The sequence below is a fragment of the Sapajus apella genome, unplaced genomic scaffold (genome assembly GCF_009761245.1).
Source record: "Sapajus apella isolate SASKATOON/1434 unplaced genomic scaffold, GSC_monkey_1.0 scaffold33, whole genome shotgun sequence".
NCBI classification, from domain to species: Eukaryota; Metazoa; Chordata; class Mammalia; order Primates; family Cebidae; genus Sapajus; species Sapajus apella.
The window spans coordinates 2,073,543-2,097,761 of NW_022436973.1; the positions used below are offsets into that span (position 1 = coordinate 2,073,543).

Below are 24,219 nucleotides of genomic sequence, written 5' to 3' on the forward strand. Positions count from 1 at the left end.
TCTGTGTAGTCCAGGGTTCTGAACTGGTTTGCTTTTGATTCCTTCTCTTTTGTATCTTATAAAGTTGTTTTGGTTCCTTTAATTAGTGATCCTACTGGTAGGGAAAAGCAGTTTTAGATATGAAGGATGTAAATTGATTTAAAAATACATCTATATGCATATGTATATGTTAGTAATTAAGTCTTAGTTTTTTTGTTCACTTTGATTTACTCTTGCAGATTGGCTCAAGTACACATTTTGATTTGAGCAGATATTGGTTAGACCCTGGATAATACTTGATGGTTATAAATGATTCACTTAATGCTTGGATTACTGTAGGAGCTCCACAACTGATTTACGGGCTTCTGGCCTTTTCTTCCTTCAGTCCATCTTGCCAGCTGCCACCTGGCTAGTCTTCCTGAAGCACTGCTGTTCCTTTATTTATGTTGGCAACAGTGGTGGTATGGAGGTAAATCAAAGCTCCTTTTCTCCCTTCTCAATTCTAAATCAGTTGAGAAGTAGTCAATAGAAATAGACATTCATTTATCAACTCTATTATTGATGAACTGGACTGAAGAACATACATTAGCTTGTGGCCACCATCAGACTTGCTGTTACTCACTCACTTGAGTTTATCTGCTAGCACTGCAGGCACTCTGAAGCAGAGGTGGTGCTGGGCCATGTGTGCTCCGTTCCTTCTTCTGGTCTTGCTATTCAGGTATTTCACCAATCAAGGAAGTGAGATAAGTTTGAAGAAGGGTGGAAAATATATTTCCAGTATTTTTCAGTCCTTGGGAATAAAATGTGCTTTTCCTCATAAAAACATGGAGACAGGGAAATGGGATTCCCTCGACAATTTACAACCACTTAGAATCTTCTGGTTGTTCCTATTGCCCCCTGATTGTTCCTCTTGCCTCCAGGACAAAATCCAGACTCCTTTCTCTGTTATTCAGACCCTCTGGGGTCTGACCTCTCCCTCCCTTTCCATCCCTGGCACCACACCTGGCCAGCTTGATTAATCTCATTAGCTCTTAAAAGTCCTTGACTCACTTCTCCTTTGGATTGCTCTTGCTATTTCCCCAGCTCTTTTCCTTCTTTCGGTCTCAAGTCCTTTCCATTCTTTGGATCTGAGTGCAAGTCTCAGTTCCACAGAGCTTCCCCAAACCAGTGTACCTGTGTGTCCCCTCTGAACTTCCATAGCATTTGGAGCCTCACTTTTTGTTAGAAATCATAACTTTAGACCTGGTAAGGCTAAAAGATAATTAGTTAAGCCCTGTTGTATTGTAGCCAAGGAAATGGAGACCCACAGAGAAGTGACTTGTCTAAGCTCATTCACAGATGTGTGTTACAAACTCAGGCCTGATTCCCAGTCTTGTATGAAGTCTAAAATAGGCTACTTTCCCATCAATTGTGGCTTTCATGTATATGTGACTTATTTTCTTCAACAAAAGCTAAGTGCCTGTAGTCAGGACCACCTTGCCTTGTGCCTTTTTATGTTCCTGGGGGGCTGGTCAACAGAGAGGTTTGTCAGGTTCACCCATGATATTATATATATATATACACACACACATACATACACACACACACCCCCCATACATGTATACATATATACGTATATAAATATGTATATATGTGTATATATAAAAAATATAATTTTATTGTATTCTAAGATAGAGCTTTGCTCCTTGAAAATAAGACCTGTATAAGGTATCTTTTAACTCCCATTGTTATATAACAGTAGATAACATATCCATTTTATAATTGAATGGAAGTTCAAAAAGTTAAGTAACTTGTCCAAGGCACAGAACTAGTGAACACCATTGTTGAGATTTGACTCCAGGTTCACCTGACTGTAAAACCCACTTTTCTCCCCATAGCCGTGTGTCTTTATGTTTTGCTAAGGAAGATAAGAAATGGATGTGGGGAGATTTCAATGTCAGAGAAATTGGTTTTTATTTGTAGGAAATGGCCCCTCCTCTATAGGATTTCAGTTTGTGTATTCCATGGTATCCTTTCACGGACTAAAATGTCTTCAGCTTTTTCCTTTGCTGATTTTGTTTGTATTTGAGAAGAAACAAACAGATTATTGAACATGTCTTTTCTAAATAGGTAATAGGTAGAGTCTAGCAAATTTTTCTTTTCAAGGATGATATTAATAGTGATCAGTATTCATGTACTGCTTAAGAGATAAAAGCCTGAAACTCTTAAATAGAAGTTCCAACTGAAACTAGTCTCTCTTCTTTTCCCTCCAAATTATCATTATTATTATTATTATTAGAGATGGGGTCTCCCAAATAGATGGGATAACAAATATATATCACCTAAACTGGCTTCTCTGAATTATTTTTGAGTATGAGTGTAGTTCACTTCTTTATTGTAACACTCAAGAAAGAATGCTGCTTCAGGAAGCCAAGTTAGGCTCTGTCATTTTCCTGACTCTGAAATTAAAATTTCATATGATGTAGCTTATATGCTTATACTGTTTTTGTTTTTTTTTGTTTTTTTTTTTTTGAGACAGAGTTTCACTCATGTAACCCAGGCTGGAGTGCAATGGCGCGATCTCGGCTCACCGCAACCTCCGCCTCCTGGGTTCAGGCAATTCTCCTGCCTCAGCCTCCTGAGTAGCTGGGATTACAGGCACGCACCACCATGCCCAGCTAATTTTTTGTATTTTTAGTAGAGACGGGGTTTCACCATGTTGACCAGGATGGTCTCGATCTCTTGACCTCGTGATCCACCCACCTCGGCCTCCCAAAGTGCTGGGATTACAGGCTTGAGCCACCGCGCCCGGCCGCTTATACTGTTTTTAAAATTACAGTACCTTATTCCAGAGCGGATTGGAGCCATTTGCCTAAGAAGACATACATAGATGTACGTGTGTGCTTGTGCGTACAAACCTGTACACATACCTATGGATACAGAGCTACACATGGCTGGTATAGCTGGAGCAGGGGGTCAGAAAGGCAGGGGTCAGATTGTGTAGAGTCATGAAATGTTTATAAGGGCTTTGGAAAGATGTTTTGTTCTTAGAAAAGCAACATGCCAGTTTCTCAGAGAAGCTAAATTTTTACCATTTGAGAAAGAAATTTCTTATTAGAGAACTGTTACAGTTCATTTTATGTTGCTGTAACAGTACACAGACTGGATAATGTGTAATGAACAGAAATTTATTTGGCTCACCATTCTGGAGACTGGTAAGTCCAACAGTAAGGTGCCGGAATCTGGGGAGGACCTGTGTGCTCCTCCTCATCCTGTGGCCAAAGGCAGAGGAGCAAGAGAGGATGAAATGTTACTCTAAAGAGAACAAGAGATAATTCACTCTTGTGATAACAATATTAATCCATTCATGAGGGCAGAGCCTTCTTATCTGATCTCTTATTAGGCCCCAACTTCCAACACTGCTGCACTGGAGATGAAGGTTTCCAATATGGGAATTTTGGTGGACAAAATCAGATCATAGCAAGAACTGTTATGCAGTGGATACTGTGCTCAACAACAGTTTTTGCATCTAATGCTTGTAAATGCCTGTGAATTCATTTTTTTTCCCCTGAAATAGCCTTTAGTAAAAAGTCAGCTTCGTGGCATTAAGGCACAGCTGAGTGAGCAGGAAAGATGATCCATTTCAATTGTGTATGAAGCCTTCTGAGTCTTTTACTCGATATCCAGGGAGTGAGTATCTGAGGAGTAGGACTGTGGTCAGCTCTTTAGGTTGCCCTTTCTCACATACGGAGCCAAGCGCTTTGACTGAGCTGAGGGTTGCTTTTTTTTTTTTTTGGAAACAGAGTCTCACTCTGTTGCCCAGGCTAGAGTGCAGTGGCGCAATCTCGGCTCACTGCAACCTCCGCCTCCCAGGTTCAAGCAATTCTCCTGCCTCAGCCTCCCGAGTAGGTGGGATTACAGATGTGTATCCCCAGCTTATTTTTTGTATTTTTAGTAGAGATGGGGTTTTCCTCTGTTGGCCAAGCTGGTCTCAAACCCCTGTCCTCAAGTGATCTGCCCACCTTGGCCTCCTAAAGTGCTGGGATTACAGGCATGAGCCATGGTGCCCAGCCTAAAGGTTACTTTTAAAAGCTAGGGTCTTGAGTTTTGGTGTTCATATTGTTGGTGAGGACAGAGGATAAGCTTTGGAATTTCCACACATATCAGAACGGTTCATACTCTTTCCTGCAAGTCAAGAAATTAGTCAGTGTGCTGGCCCAATTGGAGGTCTATCTACTGTGATATCTGGTCCTCAGACTTTGCTGTGCCTAGGGAACTACCTGGACAGCTTGTTAGAAAAGTAGATTCCCTAGAGAGAATGGTTTATTAGGTCTGGGTGGAACTTAGGAATCTGCAGTTCAAAATTCTCCCAGGTAATTAGAGTGTAGCTGATTCTTAGATGATCCTTTGAGAAACATGTTTCCTGGGTGAAAGATCACAGGAAAAATGGAGCCTGTGTAAGTTTTTGTATGTAACATCTGCTAGGAATGAAAAAGCAAAAAGAGGAAAAGGTAGTGGTTGGTATGATCAGCCCCAATTTCAGTTTTTCATCCCCATTTGTTTGGTTTGTCAACCCAGAGCAGATTGTTCTCCCAAAGCCAGCATTTTATCTTTTTTTTTTTGCTTTCATCTGTGATGATTGCTTCTGCAAAGTGTTAAACCCCAGGCCTCCTGGTTATATAACCGTTTGGGCTGCCTGATTGCCGCTGAGTCAGCTGATAACTGTGTGGTGCAGTAAGAGTAGTAAAACTCAACTAGCTTTCTTCCTCACAAGAGCTGGTGGCTCTTTCTCATTTATTTGAAGGTCAATCAGCTATTTCTATTTAGAGAGGAGAGCTTTATTGAAGCTAATTTCAGGTTCAAGAGATTATATAAATGACATTCTTTCTGTTGGGAGAATTTGTTTTTACATTATGACCATTTATTAGAATAAAGAAGACTTAAAGGCGTGTATGTGTCCTCAGTAGAGACCCTGAGCTTGGAACCCATTGGACTTTGTGTTAAGCAGGGTAGAAATCTAAATGGTAATATCAGAAACCCACCTTGGAAGCTTAGCACTAAGTCTTTATTTCTGTTTTTTTAAGAGCATTGGAAGTGCTTACTCTGTGGCCTGGTGCATAGTAGACCTTTACCAAATTTGTAAGGAAACAGTTATTAATAATAATGCTTGATAAATGTCTACTCATTTATCCAGTATATTTTTAGTGCCTCTTCTGTGTCTTGCTTTGTTGATAAGTATTTTTACTGGGAATGAAATAGTGAAGGAAGCAAGGTGTCACAGAAGTATCTTTGAGCCCTGTCATTGAGGTACTTTTACAAGTTTGAGGTGCTTTCCACAAGAAACAACCGTGACAAGTGTTTAAGAAACAGGCAAAAATGTAAACAAGTGAAAAACCTGGTATAACTGCATACAGAGTAGCTGAAAGGACTTAGAAGATAAAGAGTATGTCATTTCTGGTCTGGGGAGTCCCTTGGAAGAGATGAGTATTGAGCCACTTATTAAAGGAATTAATGGATGAGAAAAGACTTAAAGCAAAAAGACCAAAGGCCATTTAAATAAATGTTCTTTTTAAGAGCTTCCAGATTTTAAGATGGTACATGCAGCTTGCTTTCATTTTCACTTCTCCAAATCTTACTGAAATGATGGGAAGAACAGAGGGAAAGAAATTTTTTAAAGATGAGAGATACTACTGAATTTCTGGACAGAGAAAGCCAGTGGTACCATACTGGTGGATAAATGCTGTGGAGGGAGTCCCAGCTCGGAGCTCATGCAGGCGCTGTGTTTGCAGGAGAGATAGAAGTGCTTCCTCCTTGCAATGGAGCAGGCAGCTCTGGAGGCAGGCCAGAAGTGGAGGTGGCTGATTAAGGGACTGTCTGCAGAGTGGCTGTGTGGTTTGTCAGCTCCAGGATGAACTCAGGCAATTACTCTAAGGATATTGGGCAGTGTGCCCTAGGAAAGGGACTAGGGCTCCGTGTAAGGAATGACACCCACAGGAAGGGGGGCACAGAGCACTAGCCTCTTTGCCCTGTCCTGCCCATACCCTAAAAGGTGGAGGGGAGGGACAGCCACTTGACAAACCTTGCCATGTGTGCAGAGTCCTAGACCAGGCTTCTTATTCAGGGGTGAGGCTTGTAGAGAAAGCAATTTACTTGGTAGCAGAGGAGAGCCTCACCAGCCACCTGTATTACCAACCTAGTTGGTTTTCAGTAGGAACAGTCTACTGAAGAGCACAAGACCATAAAGGAAAACAAGCAGCATAAAGCAGGAAAAGGAAGAATGAAAATAACAACTATCATCAAAATAATTCAAGGAGAAGAATGAACACATTTTAAGTTAGCATCCTCAAATTCAGGATGTTTTGTGTGCAACACGTAAATGGATCATGACAGAGGAGCAATCAAAAAAAAAAAAACAAAGAATTAATGAAAATTTAAAATGTGGTGCCTACACTAAAAGAGTTCAACGAAAATATTGAGTAGGGACAGGAACAGGGGAGGTATATAAGATCCGGATTCATCAGTTTTCCTATCCAGATGTCAGGAGACATTTCTTAATGTTGATTAGTAATGAACTAGAAGCATTAATGTATTTGGGGTTAAAGAGGCATCAGTCAAAAGCGATCCACTCAGAGGACTTGGTACACTAAGGATAGGTTATACTTTTTATTTGAAACTCTTCTACCTTTCTGAATTTTTATTTTCAATTGCTTTTATTACTTTTAATAGAATTACTTGGTAAAACTCTGCTTTTTCATCTTAAGAGGAAGTCATCTTTTTGTTTCCTTTTTACTAGGACAATATCACAAACCTGTGTAATCTCTGTTTTGAAGGTACTGATGAAATGGTTTAAGGGACTGACAGCGCAGATTTAGTTCACAGTTTGTCTGCAGCAGACTATGTCTGTACCAAAATAATTAGGGTCTTTTTGTGTTTTCTCTTTTAAATAGTGTCTTTAAAAAATCGATGCCAACTCAGTTCTGTACATAGACTGAACTAATACTGGTATTACGGAAAAGCTGAATTAAGTGCGCAAATGAGCTTTTTCAAGGTGATATCCATGTTTTCAGTATTGTACTCCTGGGAAGAGGATCAAAGCCTATAGGAAGGTCAGTGCTGGAAGCTTCTTTGAAGCATTGTTGCTGGAGTGGAGTAGTGGTTCCTCGACTGGACTCCTGAGACTCTGCATGTGTTTGGAGGCGGTCATTGGGATCATGAGCTATTTTCAGTGGTTGTAGTAGTAACTCATTCTTTTCATAAGGCTCTGATGGATATTTTATAAGGTTTAAATTTTAAAATGAGAAGATGAATCATTTTGAATTAATGCAGCTTAGTAGATAAGATCTTTCAATACCTGGGGTCCAGGGGGACAGAGCCATAAAAGACTCGTAGTAGTACAATGTCATGACACATACGCAGATCTTTTCCCCATACTCAGATTCAGCACTCAGTTCCTAACTCGCAGTTCTAGCAAAGAAACCTGGAGGTTAGAAACTGGAGATAGGGTTGTAGAGGTAGTTTGAGAAATCCAGTCTACCTAGTGCTTTCATATTATAATAAAATTTCCTATTTGGAAAGCAAAACAAACAAACAAACAAACAAAAACTTAGGTTTTCCACGACAAACTACAGAAAGTAAAGATGCAAAAAATCTTCTTGGCTGATGAAGCCATGTGGAAGACAGGATAAAAGCTTTGATGGTTATAACTGATAGTTATTTTCAATGTATGATATAATTGATTGGGAGATTCTTGCATGTCATAAGTGTGTAGTAGGTACTTTCTTTAAAGTGGATATATGTTTGATTGTAAAATCAAGTTTGAATAAAAAGTTACTTTGAATCTCAAAAATGTTATTTCTTCTTTTTTTTCCCCTTGCAAGTTAGTTTGTTCTAACTCTGAAAACTATTAATAAAAAAAAAGGATTATAGAAATAAGATTGCTTTGATTCATCCTCCAGTCCCATTAATTGGTGGGAGTATTAGGCCTTTATATTATTCAGAACTCTCTCGGTTATAGGTAACATAAACCCAATCAAATTAGCTTAAGTTAGAAAAAAATGATAATGAGGTTCACTGGCTTAAGGAATCAGATCCAGGAAGTTTAACTGAGACCAAGGCTCTTTGTCTCCAGTGACCCTCTGCGCCTGTCTGGGTTCCACTCCATCCTTTGCAAATGCATTCCTCTCATGGCTGGAATCATGGCCACCTGTGGCTGTGGGCTTACAGCTTAACAACTTCATGAGCTAGGAAGAAAGATTAATTTTCCTACCCACTCCTGCCGAAACAAATACATATATATAAACATATATATATACATATATATATATATATTTTTTTTTTTAAGGAAGGACTCCCAAGTTGGCCTTCTGGGTCATGTGTCCATCCTGGACCACTCACTGTGGTAAAAGGAATAGAGTACCATAGCCCAGTCTGACCTTCTGCCAGTATAAAAGACCTAGAGCTCTTTTATACTCTAGGAATCAGTATTGGTTGTGGAAAAAAAGATGCCAAATACATTATCAACTCTGCAGTAGAATAGATGTATATCAAGATAAATTATTTTTTAAAGTATATATGGATTTTTTTTATGTTTTAATTTTATTAAAACTTATTTAATAAATACCTACTTATGTATATATTCATGCATGCATGTGTGCGTGTGTGTGTTTCCTGAACCAGTTGCAAATAAGTTATATATGTCAGGCCTTTTTGTCCTTAAATACATTAGTGTGTCTTTCCTAAGGGTAAGTTCTTATTCTTCTGTAACCATTGTCTAGTTATTCTTTTCTTTCCCTTGTAACTAATAAGTAATCTGCAGGGAGACACTTTAAGATCACGCAGATATCCTGCTTCTCTTCACCTCGTTCTCCCTAGATTTAGCATCCCTTGATGATTCTGTTCCATGCCCATCTTTTCTATGTTGGTTACAAAATGGTTTTTTTGTCATTTCATTTTTTTTTTTTTTTTTGAGATAGGGTCTCGCTCTGTTTCCCAGGCTGGTATGCAGTGACACAATCATGACTCACTACAGCTTCTACTTTCTGGGCTGAATTACACCTCCCATCTCAGCCTCCCAAGTACCTGGGGCTACAGGCATGCACCATCATGCCTGGCTGATTTTTTTTTTTCAAAATTTTTTTTGTAGGCACAGGGTTTCACTGTGTTGCCAGTCTGGTCTTAAACTCCTGGCCTCAAGCCATCCTCCCGCCCCAGCCTCCTAAAGTGCTGACATTACAGGCAAGAGCCACCTACCCAGCCACAAAATGGTTTTCTAACTCCACCACTTCTTTACAGTTACCATTTGTATTTTGTAGTAAACAAGGGCTCCCTCTTATCTCTTATTCATTATTTATGTATGTCCCATTGGTATATATTCCTATTGTTTTCAATGACTTATAATTCTTTACTGTCCTCAGTTACTTTGGTGTTCAGATGGTCTCAGTTTAGGGCAACAAAAGCTCTTCAAGCTGACTCCTTTGTCATTTTGACATGCCACGTTCATTTTTCTAAACACTCTCTCACTTTGTGACATAGCAAGATGTTTCAGGCTCATCTTCTGTCTTCCCTGCTTTAGCCCTGGAATCAGCCATTCCTGTGAGGAGCTTCACTATTAAACACCAAGATCTGAGTGGGCATCTTTGCTCCTAGGCCCTTTCTGTTGTCAAAACTAGGAGGAAAATAACATACAAACATGCACATAGAATATATGTGCACTCGTATATGCATGCATACTTATATCTACACACATATTCTGCATGTTTATATACATAGATAACATGCACATATGCATGTGTGTGTTCATACAGATTATAGAACTCATGAGTTCAACTGATGATGCCTCCAGTTGAGATTCATTTCATAGTTTCTCCCTTGCCTTACAACATTTCATATTTGCCAGTTCCCAACATCAACACATTTACTCGTTTGCTTAATCCTATACCACATGTAAAATAGTTTCAGAGTGACTTCGCCATATAACTACCAAGAAAAGTTCAGAATTTGTTTGCTGTTTTTCCCCTTCCCCCAGAAGTTGAGAGTATGTAGTCAAATGCTGCATTCATCAATTAATAGAAGGGGTTTTATCCTCTATGAGGTGCATTTATATCCTTTGTTTTAAACATGCATGGATTCATTTGTTTCAGCTTGTTTTCATCTTTAGTTTTTTTATGTTTTAGTATGTAGAACTTTAACGGATTTCCTAAACTCAGATCTGTGTACAAAGGTATAGACAGAGAAGTGTCACTCCCTCCTATATCCCTGCTACCCTGACCCTGTTCTCTCCCCTGTCCCTTGTAGATAGATAGGCAGTGTGGGTTTTTTGGTTTATCTTTCCTATGTTTCTTTTTGTATTAATAAATAGATGTACACATTTTTTAATTTTCCCTTTATTCTTACACAAAAGATAGCATATTATATTCTTTTAACACTGCTTTTTTTCACTTAATATATCTTTAGAAATCATTCCCTGTCAGTTCGTAGAATTCTTTCTTGTTTTATAGATGTGTAGTATTACATTGTATATATCCTAATTTATTCAATCACATGCTTAGATAGGTTAGTTTTCATTATTTTACAATTACCAAAAAATATTATAATGAATAACCTCATGCATATGTGTTTTCATATTGTGTGATATATCTTTAGATTACATTTGTAAGTAAATTGCTGAGTCAAACATTATTTGCATATGTAGTTTTGTTAGATCCTGTTTATCCACTTCTTTTTGAGACAGGGTCTCACTCTGTCACCCAGGCTGGAGTGCAGTGGCATGATCTCTCCTTACTGCAACCTCTGCTTCTAGGCTCAAGCGATTCTCCCACTTCAGCCTCCCAAGTAGCTGGGACTACAGGCCTGCGCCATCATGCCCTGCTAATTTTTGCATTTTTTTGTAGAGACGGGGTTTTGCTATATTGCCCAGGCTGGTCTCGAACTCCTGAGCTCAGGCGATCTGCCTGCCTGGGCCTCCCAAAGTGCTGGGATTACAGTCATGAGCCACCACGCCTGGTCTTATCCACTATTTTTTAAGAACCTGGAACTTCAAGGAGCAAACATTCATAGGCGAAATCATCTATAGGTATAGCAGTTTGGAGATTAAAATGTCTTCAATTGATAAAACTCTCAAGCATAAGGTTTTTAAAACTTTTTCTAAAGAGTAGAAAGATACACCTTACATAGTCTTCTGGAGGATGAATTCAGGTGATATTTTCTTAACATCCTATTGAAGATCCCATTTGTAAAAACAAGGGATCTTTTCTTCCTGATACTTGCCTTTGTCAGTAGAGCTGCAGGAAAAATTTTTGGAACTTAAAATGGCTTCTCTTGCCAAAGGTAACCTCCAAAAAATCACTTTGTAGATTTCCAAAGTAGAGTATCTTCTTATTTACCTGCAAATAAGGGAGCAGGTTTCAACTGGTATTTTCCTATTTTACTGACAAATATCTGAGAAAGTATTCCCAGGCTACCTTGTCCCCCAGCTTCTAGCTGGGAAAATCTAGTAGCGCCTTAGGCTTGAATTAGAAAGTGTCTCACCATGACTCCTCCCTTCTTTCAACATTTAATGTGTTTCTCTAAATGCACACAAGTCTCCTAGTAAAGTGTCATATTTTGAGGATATTCTATTCCTTAGTTATGATTTGGGCTTGGTTTAGCTTTGAGTATGATGTTCCACAGTGAAGCATGTGATTCCAGCACACATGCATGCATGTGCACGTGCGCATACACACACAAAATGAACATTTAAAATGAAGATTAAACATATACAGACATAGTCTTCTAATATAATGAAGTTACATTTAGTAAGTAGATGAAATTGATTTCAAATGCTGGGAAGAAAGATTTAAGATTTTACAGAAAAATTCAAAGGCCACTGAGCATGTGATTATTTGGGTAACTTGGGATATTATAAGCTTTCAAAAGAATTGTCAAAGAATTAAACACAAGACTTTCTAAAAGAGCTATAAAAAACTCAGCATTTAATATTTTTCTATATTTGGGTCATTGGAATGTTTTCGTTGCTGATTCTTTTAACCATTATTCAGATAACATTAAAAGGATATTTAAAGTTTTTACATTTATTAAAAGGGAGACTAGGATTTTAGGAAAACAACAGTCAAAAAACAAGATTTGGTGTGAAAAAGTAATACCCTGTGCCTCAGCTGACCTGAGAGTAAGCCTCTCCTCTGCTGCTGACTTTGGGTCGTTTGCTGCTTTTAAATCTCAGCTTCCTCATCTGGAATATGAGAATTATTTGCTGTGACTCCCTCATGGGATTGTGGTTCTAACAGTTAAATGAGACATGGAATTCACAAGTACTTTGTAGAATGTAAATTGCTATGCAGTTTTCTTAATGAGGAGCCACATAATGTGAGATAAAGACTTGTGAAAATTTAGCATCTTTTAAAACTGTTTTACCTGAATCTCCTCTTCTGAACTAATAAGAAATGGAAGAACTTTTGCTTTTTCCCCTGCTTAAGGGTACAAGCCCCTTGTTAAAAATTGGTGATCCTTGAAAATGGCACAACCCCTTGAGTTTCAGTTCTTTGGATTGGATCAAAATTGTTTGTTTGTTTTAACCTTTAAGTTGAGGAGTACACATGCAGGTTTGTTACATAGATAAACTTATTCATGGTGGTTAGTTGTACAGTTTATTTCATCCCCCAGGCATTAAGCCTAGCATCCATTAGTTATTTTTCCTGATTCTCTACCTCCTCCCACCTTCTACACTTGAAAAGGCCCTCGTGTATGTTGTTCCTCTCTTGTGTGTCCATGTGTTCTCATCATTTAGCTCCTACTTATAAGTGAGAACATGTAGTATTTGGTTTTCTGTTCCTGTGTTTGCAAATAGCTTTCGTCATGAACTTTCCTGGTAGTTAGGCAAGCCAGTCTCCAGTCTGGGGAATAAATGTGGGCTGGGTTTGTGCTGACCTGGTTGGGGACATGTGAAGGGTGAAGAGTATTCAAGAAGGATGCAGGCAGATTTAGCAATCAGCACTGGCTGGTTTGTGTGCTTGATCACCCCTCTGAACAAGGTCATCCAGCTTCCCTCTCTTCCCCTTACTTTCTACTAACTCTCCTGACGGGAAATAACCACAGTTGGCTCTTTTCTTGTCCCCCACCTTCTGTCACTTGCCAAGACTTCCTAGTTCTATTCCTGTTAGGCCTTTTAAAGCATTTTCAGCCTTGAAAGGCTTTAGTCCCTCTTTCCTGGACCTGCTGTCATGGCCATTTTAACACAGAATGAAGTCTAAACTTCCTGGCCTGGTGCACCTTTGACTTTTCCTTTCAGCTCCATCTTTTAGGGCTTCTGTTCACTTGCCCTGTTACCCAGACACATAGCCAGCTATCTTTTACTAAATGTAACCAAAACACTGTTCCATTCCCCAAGCATGCTATGACGATTAGCAGCACAGACTCCACTTGGGCTCACATCTTGTCTTTACCATTTACTAACCATGTTACCCTGAAAATCTAACTTAACCTCACCATGCCTCAGATTCCTCACAATAAAATGAGAATAAGAATTATCTCTGCTGGCCAGGCGCAGTGGCTCACGCCTGTAATCCCAGCACTTTGGGAGGCCGAGGCGGGCAGATCACCTGAGGTCAGGAGTTCAAGACCAGCCTGGCCAATATGGTAAGACCCCATCTCTACTAAAAATGACAGCAACTACAAAAAGTTAGCTGGGCATGGTGACGGACACCTGTAATCCCAGCTACTTGGGAGGCTAAGGGAGGAGAATCGCTTGAACCTGGGCGGCAGAGGTTGCAGTGAGCTGAGATGGCACCAGTGCACTCCATCCTGGGTGACAGAGCGAAACTCTATCTAAAAAAAATAATAATAATACTGTTTTCTTCCAGCTGTCATGAAGAGCAAAGGCAATAATTCATGTAAGGAATGTGCCTGCAAATAGTAATTATTATATAAAGTATTGGCTGCAATCATCATTACCTGTATTACTAGTTATTATTGTTATTCCTACTACTGTCTGTCAGAATTGTGTTTATATATATACATATATGTGTATCTCTGCTCAAATACATTTTCTTAAATCTCCCCAACCACAGTTAATCATAGCCATTCATTAATGCATCCATCTGTCCATTGCTTAAAAAACAATTTTAGGACTTGCTTAAATATTACTTGAATACTTATTGTGTATAAGGCATAAGACTATTCATTCTGAGGAATACAAAACATAGTCAAGCACATACTGCCCTCTAGGAACTTCGGGTCTGGTAAGAAAGATCAGAGAAATATGAAATACTCATCTATCCAGCAAATGTTTACTGAGTAACTGTAGAGGATCCAGGCACTGTATGTAGTTATGTGAATTCTGAGCTTGATATAGTAGTTAATGACTAATTCTGGTGAAAGATCATTTAAGTAAAGCACAGCTGAAGTGCTCTGGGAGTGTAGCAAAGAAATTTTACCAGCTAGGAAGGCCAGGGAGGGCTTTTTAGAGAAAATGTTGCCATCTTATAGGGGCCTTGCAGGGTGGATGGACTTGACCCATCTCTGCCTCACCGAGGAAGCATTTATGTACTGCCTTGGGCTGTGGTTGTAGGTGAACTGTAGGATTTTCATAATTGTAAGCTTGTCAAGTGCAGAGGCAGCGTTGTCTTCATTTTTGGGTGCCTAGTGTTCACTCCAGGTCCAGCATGTACTCAGTAGAGGTTGGTGAAAGGTTAGGGAGATATCTCTTCCTAAGTAGCTTAAAGGGTGATTGTAATGTGACGATTCTTAGTATCTGTGAAGCAATTGAACTTCCTAGAGAAGATATTTGTATACACTAAAGTTAAGTCTTTGGAGATGTTTATATTATTTCTTACATATTAATTGTAGCTATAATAGTCATGATGGGGTGTAATAAAGTGAATTCTGCATTGATCCATGTAGGTATTTCTTCCCATGTTTCTGTTTATTTCTGGGAAGAAACTCTTGTAGATGCCCCCATTAAAGCCTGCCCTGGTCCTAGAATTCTAGGGTGTGATTTCATGACCTTGATCATATGAGAAATCTTAGTTTTAAAAACTGCCCAACAGTTTTAATTCTGAATTTCTCCTTGTAGCAAGGAGCAAGGACCAACCCCAGTGGAGAAAAAGAAGAAAGGAAAAAGGAAAAGTGAAACTACAGTGGAGAGTTTAGAGCTGGATCAGGGCCTGACGAACCCATCTCTGCGGAGTCCTGAGGAGTCCACTGAGTCTACAGACAGCCAGGTACAGCTGTGACCGGGAGGCATGGTGGAGGTTACGGCTGCTGGACGGGATCTGGCTGACACTGATCCTGTTGCTCCTCTCTGCCTATCTTCTAGCACGCTCCCTAGCTCTGGGTTGGGCTTTTACTGTTATGGTGGGTGAGCAGATAGACTGTAGTCTTCTTCCCTAGCCCGATCAGCATACTAATAATGATAGCCCAGTTTTTTAGTGGTGTTTGCCTCATTCTTAGAAAGTAGCAGGATATTAGGCTGCAGAGGGAGTTGATATGAAAAACAAAGTTGTGAGCCAAGCTAGGTAAGGCCTGTTTTGCCATGCCGGTAACGCATTTAGTGCTTAGAGTGCAAGACCAGTCTGTACAAGGATATTTTCATAATCCCAGATGCTGAGAAAGTCAGAAATGTATCCATTATACCAACAAGGAAGGAATGTTTGGCCAAACATGGAGACAAGGAGTTGCCCATCTAAACCAGATTCCTAGAAATATGCCAAAGTGTGCCCATGACAGTGTTAGGGAGTTTCTGAGTTGAGAACCTCTCCTGAGCATGAAGTCTAATATTTGAAAGTACTCTGTTTCCTCTGATATTCATAGCAATTTATCTGAGCCACACTGCTGGAAGGCTCATTTAGAATAAGACTGACGTACTCTACCTTCCAGGATCATCTGGACCATCATGGGTTTCTCAATGCTCTTCTCTGTAGGGAGATGACAGCTAGTAATGTCATAGTATTAATAAGCAGCAGTGTCTGTTGTCAGAGCACAGATCTCCTCACTGCCTATAAACTGGGACTGGTGGCTATTAAGCATCTAGATTGGCAGAGGAGCCAAGCACATTGAGTTGATGGGATTTGGCAGGGAATTAGGTGCTTGTAGAATGATGATCTGTATGTGGTGTTGGGGAGAGGTTTTTATGTGGAAGCCCTCATATAAAGTAAAACATCATAGAGGTGACTTAGTGAAGAAGTGATAAGAACACGGAGAGATACTGAAGAGGTAGCTTTTTGAAGAAAAGAGAGGTAGGATTTTGCTTTTGCTTTTGCTGTTTAAGGTTTAAGTATTTGAGAATGAGCTGGCTGGTAAATGGTTTCCTGAAGTGATTCTACTGTTGAAATATGATGAGTCTGTAGAGATGAACTGTATGCTGCTCTGTTTGTGGAAAACCACTGGGCTGTTTTGTTGTTGAATATTAAAAGGTACAGGCTTCTTAATTAGAGATGAATCCCTAGATCATCACAATCAAGGTGACTCAGGAACCTTGTTTTGTCACATTTAAAATATCTCCCTGCCTTTCAAGAAGCATTATGAGATTCTCAAAATAAGTCCAAAACATTGATATTAATTAGTTTTCAAACTACATTTTTAGAAGTACATGGTAAGGATAGTGAATTCGAGCAAAAATAATAAAAAAAAACTGTCATGTCATAGAATCTGTGCTTCTAGCAAATGCTGGAAGGGACCCCAAAGGTGATAGCTCCCATCCTTGTTTTATTGGAGAAGAAGTGGATTCTGAAAGGGGGGAAAGTCACTACCATTGATGAACAGAACACATCTTACTGGACTGTGAGACACTACCCCTTCTTTTTAGTGGATTGTGGCAATTCAGAGTTCGAGCTTTTGTTCCGTCCCCCACTCAGCTAGATCCCGTTTTGACTGAATTTAGTCCTTAAAAGAGTTGTGTTTAAGAAAGATTTCTTTGGTAAGGCAAGAAAGCACTCCTTGGCATGTTGGTAAATGTAGCTGAGGGTATTCTTGTGTAGGCTGTTGTCTTTGACTCAGAGTTTCTCTGACGGGTGTGTTTGCCTTACAGAAACGACGCTCCGGAAGGCAAGTAAAGCGCAGAAAATACAATGAGGACCTGGACTTCAAAGTGGTGGATGATGATGGGGAAACAATCGCTGTCCTTGGAGCTGGTCGAACATCTGCACTCTCAGCCTCTACACTGGCCTGGCAGGCGGAGGTATGGCCTTTGCCTGAGGGTACTGACCTTTGGCCTAGGTGACAGAATTGTTCCCTGGCTCTTTGCTAAACCCTAAGTCAGATCATTTTAACTGCTGCTTGTTGCCTTCGAATGACTTTCTGTTGTACTTGGAATAACATTCAGACTCCTCACTGTGCTCAGCAGGACCCTCTGTGATCACACTCTCGCCTTGTTTCACCAAATTCATTTTTTTAGATAAACAATTTTTCCCTGTCTCATTACTCTCCAGCCAAAAGACTGGGTGTCTTTTAATGCATTATTCTAACAGTTCTTTTCCATCTGTAGACCTTTATCTCTGTTGTTCTGCTTGGGATGCTTTACGTGACTGGCTTATCAGTTTTACCTAAAATATCTCCTTAGAGGGGTCCTTCCTGACTCTTTATCTAAAGTAGATTCCTGTCCCTCATTCCAATGATGTTCTATTTCAGCACCTTCTGTATTTCCTTAAAGCACTTACCACAACTTGTAATTGCATTTGAATGTGTCTGATCTCTGATTTTGTTTTATTTGTCTCTCATTAAAATGTAAAAGTCTTGGCCGGGCCTGGTGGCTCACACCTGTAATCTCAGCACTTTGGGAGTCCTAGGCAGGTGGATCACTTGAGGCCAGGAGTTCGAGATCAACGTGGGCAACATGGCAAAACGCCATCTCTACACAAAAATACAAAAATTAGCTGGGCCTGGTGGTGCAGGCCTATAATCCCAGCTACTTGGGAGATTGAGGCACAAGAATCACTTGAACCTAGGAGGCAGAGAGGTTGCAATGAGCCAAGATCACATCATTACACTCTAGCCTGGGTGACAGAGCAAGACTCTGTCTCAAAAAAAAAAAAAAAAAAAAAGAATGTAAAAGTCTTTTGTATAATAAATAGCTGTTAACTGGATGAGATCAGATGAACTAGTAATTACAGTTGGAACTTGGAACTCTAATCCAGTAAATGTGTATTGCAAGTCTAGAAGTATATGCTGAGTGCAGAGGCTACCCAGAAGCAGGAGTAGACTGGAAAGGAGTGGTCGGATGTATAGGAAGACAAGGACTCAGGAGGAACATTTCCAACATGAACTTTATAAAGCCCCAGAAACTGAATGGCATCACAGGCTGTGATACGACAGATGGATAATCTCGGCTGGATGCTAGGGTGTAGTTTGAGGGGTGGTGAGAGAGGAGGGCTGAGAGGTAGGAGCAGTCACAGTATGAAGGGCCTTGAATGTCACCTAAGGTATTTAATTTTTATCCTGTAGATTGGACAAGGAATAGGTGGCAATGATGAGTTCAAACAGAAGAGTGGGACCGCTATATCTGCATTTTAGCACTTTGCATTGGCAGCAGTGTCAAGGACGAAGATGATAATATTAGCACTTGATACAGAGGTACTACAAAGGAGAGAAGGGCTAAATGTTGAAATCGAAGAGGCCTGTGCCAAGGAACTTATAGAGAAGACATGAAAAGCAAGAGAAGAAGCAGGCTGTGCATGTAGGAGGGGCATTATTGCCAAGAACAAATTCTGGGACACGGGCTGTCTGTTGTTATGGAGTCACTGTTGCTGACTTGGCAGAATTCACTCTGTGGAGCGGCAACAGCACAAATACCTGTCATTCCTCCTGAATGCTAGTGTTTCATATGGTAGCTGATAATACTTTATCTTCCTCGACCACCTTGTCTCTAACTTAAAGCATTTTCATATAATTCCACATATTCTTTCACTCTTTGTTTGCATGGAAAGTAGCGGGGAGCAGGTACTATTGTCCCTATTTTAACAATGAAGAAACTGAAGCCCAGAACGATCCAGGTCAGAGTTACATAGCAGCAGTTAATCAGTGACTAGCAGATAAGAGTTGATTTCACATCTCTGCTAAGGGTTATCCAACTAATGAATATAATACTTAGTGGGAATAATAATATGATGTATTGTCACTATAATACTTTTCAAGCAAATATTAATAGTTAAAAACAACACTTGCAAGACTGCCATGAGGTGATAGAATTGTATTGCTTTGTAATGGGGTTTTCATTCCTTGGGGATGTTATGGTTGGTTTGGTAGTTAAAATACTATAAGGGATTTTATTTTCTTCTAGTAGCCGTTTAGCCTAAGCCATTAACCATATTTCAGATGTTGTTATGACTTCTCCCCTGGCACCTGAAGGGCAGTAGTAGCTGATTTAACTAACAGAAATAATTCAGGAAATGGTATGTATCTTATTAAGGCCCTTTTTTTTCTTCTTAGCAAAGAGAGGGTTTATATATGGAGAAACACAAATTAGAATCTGAATTCTATCTCAAAAAAATTTACCAAATTTAAGGAAGAAAGAGGCCTGATTCATGGTTTTGGCTTTGACATTCGAAGAAGCGACCGTGTGGGCCTGGCCTCCGAGCCAAGGCTGGGCCTAGCTTGCAGGGCAGGCCACATAGCCAGTGAGGGGACTGGAGAGATCAGCTTACCGAGTGATGTTCAAAATCAGTGCTCTGTAGAGTCCTAGTTGCTGCAGAACCAAAACAGCTCCACTTGCTACTGTTTTTACATACTGGCCTTCCTGAGGAAGTTTGAACAAAGATTTCCAAGACTAATGAAAAGCCTGCAAGGCTTGGGTCTCATCTAGGAATCCAGGCAATCTCAAGGTGCATCTAGTGGCACAGAAAATCATTGAAGAAGATGAGGCTTTTTCTTATATCCTTCTCTCAGAAGGATAAGTGCCCTCTGGGTAGGTATCTGCCTGCCTACTGGCACCAGAATAGCCCCACTGACATCTCTCTGCAGATCTGTGCATGTCTTCTTAGCATGCTCAGCCCACTTCTATGACTGCTGGCCCTTGTCCCAGCCCCTGATCACAACCTCAGCACTGGTTACCAAGTGGTGAGTTGCTACAACATCTTTACACACGATTCGCTTTAGTTCAGGACTGGCATATCATCACTGCTCTGCTTTGGACTCCATAGCACAATCCTGAGCATGGGATTCAGGAGCGGGAGATAAGTTTCCATCCTAACTGTGACTCTTTGCTTTCTTATTCTTTGTCAAATTGATTTTGGTGTCTGGAACACAAACAGACTTTTTAGAGTTCTGCAGTGCATTTACAATGTATAGACTGTTTACAAGGCTGTCTCAGTTTTTGCATCCTGCAGTTTGGGTGGTTTGTGTGATTTTGCCTTTTGGAACAGAAGGACTTGAATTTGAAATAAGGCTTTGGCTCATAGTTCTCTCTGGTGCTGTGCTCTGTGTCTTTGCATACAACGCACTCTTCTTTGTTGGGCCTTTTCCTGTGTCTGGCAGGCTGAGCTCAGTTGTTTCCTCCTCCAGAAAGTTCCTTGCTCCTCTGAACTGGAAATAGGTGCCCCTCCCCTTTGCTCTTAGAGCACTCAAATATGTTTAACTGTCATTGTCCTTCTAACACCTGCCAAATTTTTTGTTTCCTTCTTCTAAACCATGAGTTATGTTATTGTAGGATTCGTATGTTTTTTGTCCTATGTGCCTCTCAGATAGGAGAATTTCAATAAACTAAAATGCACATTTACTCCCAGGAACTATTCAGATGAAGTGGCACTTTCCATCTTCTGTTTTATAATGTTTTTCACTATTGTAATGATTATTCCCAAAGTCTAAAGTCAGCGGAGACCCTTGCACCACTTATTCATAGCCTGCGACGGTCCTGGTTTTCGGTGCCTCTGCCGTACTGTTGTGATGATCAGTCCTGATTGTTCCTCTAATCAGATTGCAGAGTTTTGCAAAAATAGGCATCACTTTTTAATTTATTGTATTTTCACTTAGCATGGGTAGAACTTTGTTTGTATTTGTTAGTAGCCAATATAAAGATGTACTTAGTTGAACTTATCAAATATTTATTCAGTAAGTGAATAAATGTGTTGAAAACTCATTTGTGTAAACAGGTGTGATTTGTTTAAACCTCTGTATTAGAAAGGAAAAAAAGAGATTTTCCTTCTTTCCCAGGCTCTTGTTTCCTCCATTTCCTTATACTGGCATTTTTTCCTAACTGGTATTCATCTCTTTCTCACTTAAACCCTCAGACAGACCTCCTTTCTGAGGCTCCTTGCTGCTATTTGGCATTGCTGTAGCTTTGTGCCAGGGTGTGTGGCTCGGTGCAGAAGTGTTAGCTGGGGTCCTTCATCATGAGGCTCCTGTCAGCTCAGCCTGAGTGGATAATTTCCTGAGTCTTCCCATTTCTTCACTGGGTACAACCACCAATTCCCATGCTGTTTTCTTAAGGTTGTTTCCTGTATTTGTTCCCTCTTGATTTCTGCTGCCACCCCCGTGCTGAGGCCAGTGTACAGTTTACTGCAGCACACACTTTTGTCGTTTCCCTGCTACAAGTCTCTGCTCTCCCCAGTCTGATACCAGACCAACTTTCCCAAAATACCGGGGCAATTGCCAGTATTTCTTAGTCTCCTGCTCGCGAAATCCAAGATGGTTACTTTTTCACTCCATATTAGATCAAAACTGTCTTTTTTTTTTTTTTTTTTTTTTTTTTTTTTTTAAGTTGTGGCCACACACTACCTGTTTACTCTCATTTCTTCCTATTCCTCATTTTGTGTAATGCTTTCACTCTAGTAAGGCAGGTTACTTAGCATTCTAGGTATGCATCATACATCCCGTACTATTGTTCTTTCATCTCTGGTTTCAGCTTACCTTTCTCTTTGCTGTCTTCTTTTATGAGCCACTGTTCTTTAGGGCCCTACTAAAACCTCACCTATTATGTGAAATCCATGCTGTTTTCACTTTCTGAACTCTCATTGGACTGCAGTTACTGTTAAACCAATTAGCATTTACCCTGGGATATTTTTCAGACAGTTATGTTTATTTCATCTTCCCTGAATGAGTGTAATCCCCTTGAGACTGGGCATCAAGCTTGATACTAGTTTTGTATATTTCATGGCACTTGGTGTAAATACTGTGGTTTGAAACGTGATTTGCTTCTTCTTAGCCTCCCTCCTTATGATTAGCTAAATAGAAGTAAAAGAGGTAGTTGGTTGAGGTTGAAGGCAAATAGGGTTAAAATTTTTTGAAATTTTTCCCTAAGGATAAAATATTAAGATTATATAAATCTCTGACATAAAATTGCATGAATTAAAATGGTCTTCTTTGAAGGATAATTTAAGGAAATTCCAAGCAGTTGAGAACAGATGGTTGTTATGGAAGTGTGTTTGGCAAGCAGATTTAGTTTATATCTGTGTGTATCTGTATACACTGAGTGTTTATACACACATGATCGTACTTAGGCACAATCTCTGTTTAGGAAAAAAAAAGATTCTGATTTTCCAGTTTCTTTCCTACTTTGATGTGTATTTTGGAAATGCTGCTCTCTTTTCATTTCATTAGTATAAAATAAAAACCTGTTTTTCTTATTTGGATGATCACTATTGATTCTTTAACACGAATGCTTACCCTCTCTTTTTAACAGTGCCAAAAAAAAACCAAATGAAATTTTATTTCAAACTCCTTAATTTTCACTTGAAAATTTTCTGTAATGAAGAGTGTTTTAAACCCTGACTTAATATTCAAAGTCTTGTGCTTTCTTCATCATGTATTAAAGTTTCGTTAGATCTGGTCCTAGTTCAATATTCTGAATTGTAATCAAAATCCTATCATTAGAAACCATTTTTATCTATTCTTCATGGTAGGTAAGAATAAGAAAGTATTTGAAGCAATCTGCTGGTTGGAAGAGAACTTTGTTCCTTTGAGTGTGTGTGTACATGTGTGAATGTTTGCTTCCTAGTCTGCAGTATATAGACTTCGGAGGAGGTGGGGAAAGTAGTCAGCAGTCGTGAAAGTTTACTGCTTGCCCACAGATCTAACTCATATGTCACATCATTTCCAGAGCAGTTCGCCCAAGTGCTCTGGCTTCTGTGTCCTCATAGCACTTGCTTTTTACTTTTATTATCATGTTCTATGACAAAACCTCTTAACATTACTTATTCAGAAATATGTATTGAGCACCTACTGTACACCAAGGACTTTCTAAGTTCTGGAAATAACACCAAGAAACAAAAGAGACAGAAATTCCTGCCTTCATGGAAGAGCCTGCAACAAACTTGCAACTGGTCTTTCCCTCCAGTGTTTGCCGGATTTTGAACCTGCATGGGATGGGAGGCCAAAAGACCGAGGTCAGAACTTCCAAAGAGTAGAAATAAATAGGGAGAGGCTGCTAATAAACATATTAAATAAGAAAATTACCTAGTACATCAATGGCAGTAAGTGCCATTCTAAAAATATATTAGAATAAGGGTGATATGTAATTCAGGGTGAGGATTGCAATTTTAAATAGGGTGGTCAGAGTTGCCTTCACTAAAAGTATAATATTTGAGCAAATAATTGAAGGAGGTAACGGAGAGAGGGAGTTGTACAGGGCAGAATATCTTAGAGGGAGTAGTCTATACAAAGTCCTGAGGTAGAGGCATGCGTGGTATGCATGAAGAATAGACAACGGTAACTGAAACATGACAGATGAGGTAGGAGGGTGCTTATAGACCCTGTAGGTTTTGTAGACATTGGAAGATCTTTAGTTTTACTTTGAGTTAAAAGAGAAGCCTTTTAAGCAGTGTAAGCGGAGGAATAGCATAATAAAAAGGGTCATTCTGAATGGTATGTTGAGAATAGACTAGTGGGGCAAAAACAGAAGCAGGGAGACAAGTTAGGAGACTCTCAGGAATAATCTGGGTGAGAAATGAAGGTGGTACAGGGTAGAAGCAATGGACATGGTGAGAAATAGGCTGGATTTTGGACATACTTTGAAGATAGAGCCAACAAGATTTGTAGGCCGGTCAGATATGGTGAATGGAAAGGAAAGAGAAGAGTCAAGATTACACCAAGATTTTTGGTTTGAGTACCTGAAAGGATAATTTACTCTAACTCAGGTGAGAGAAGACTAGGTAGAAAGGGTAGGGAAGTGGGGTTGGGTAGGAATGTACTGTGTGGATAATTTAAATTTGAAATACCTCTGAGATACTCAAGTGGATATGGCATATAGTAATTATGCATATGAGGCTATTGCCTGGGGAGAGGTTCTGAGCTGGACAAAGCCTGTATTTAAAACCCTGGGACTGAATGAGATCACCAAGAGAA

General features: G+C 39.8%; 1 protein-coding gene across 3 annotated transcripts in view; it reads left to right on the plus strand.

Moving 5' to 3' along the window:
- Positions 1–24,219, plus strand: part of CHD6 (chromodomain helicase DNA binding protein 6) — a 193,934-nt gene that overhangs the window by 69,860 nt on the left and 99,855 nt on the right. For all 3 annotated transcript variants that reach the window (XM_032294922.1, XM_032294924.1, XM_032294923.1), the window contains 2 exons: positions 15,023–15,170; positions 16,976–17,125. In XM_032294922.1, the coding sequence (XP_032150813.1) occupies positions 15,023–15,170; positions 16,976–17,125 (298 nt within the window). The remainder of the gene's footprint in view (positions 1–15,022; positions 15,171–16,975; positions 17,126–24,219) is intronic.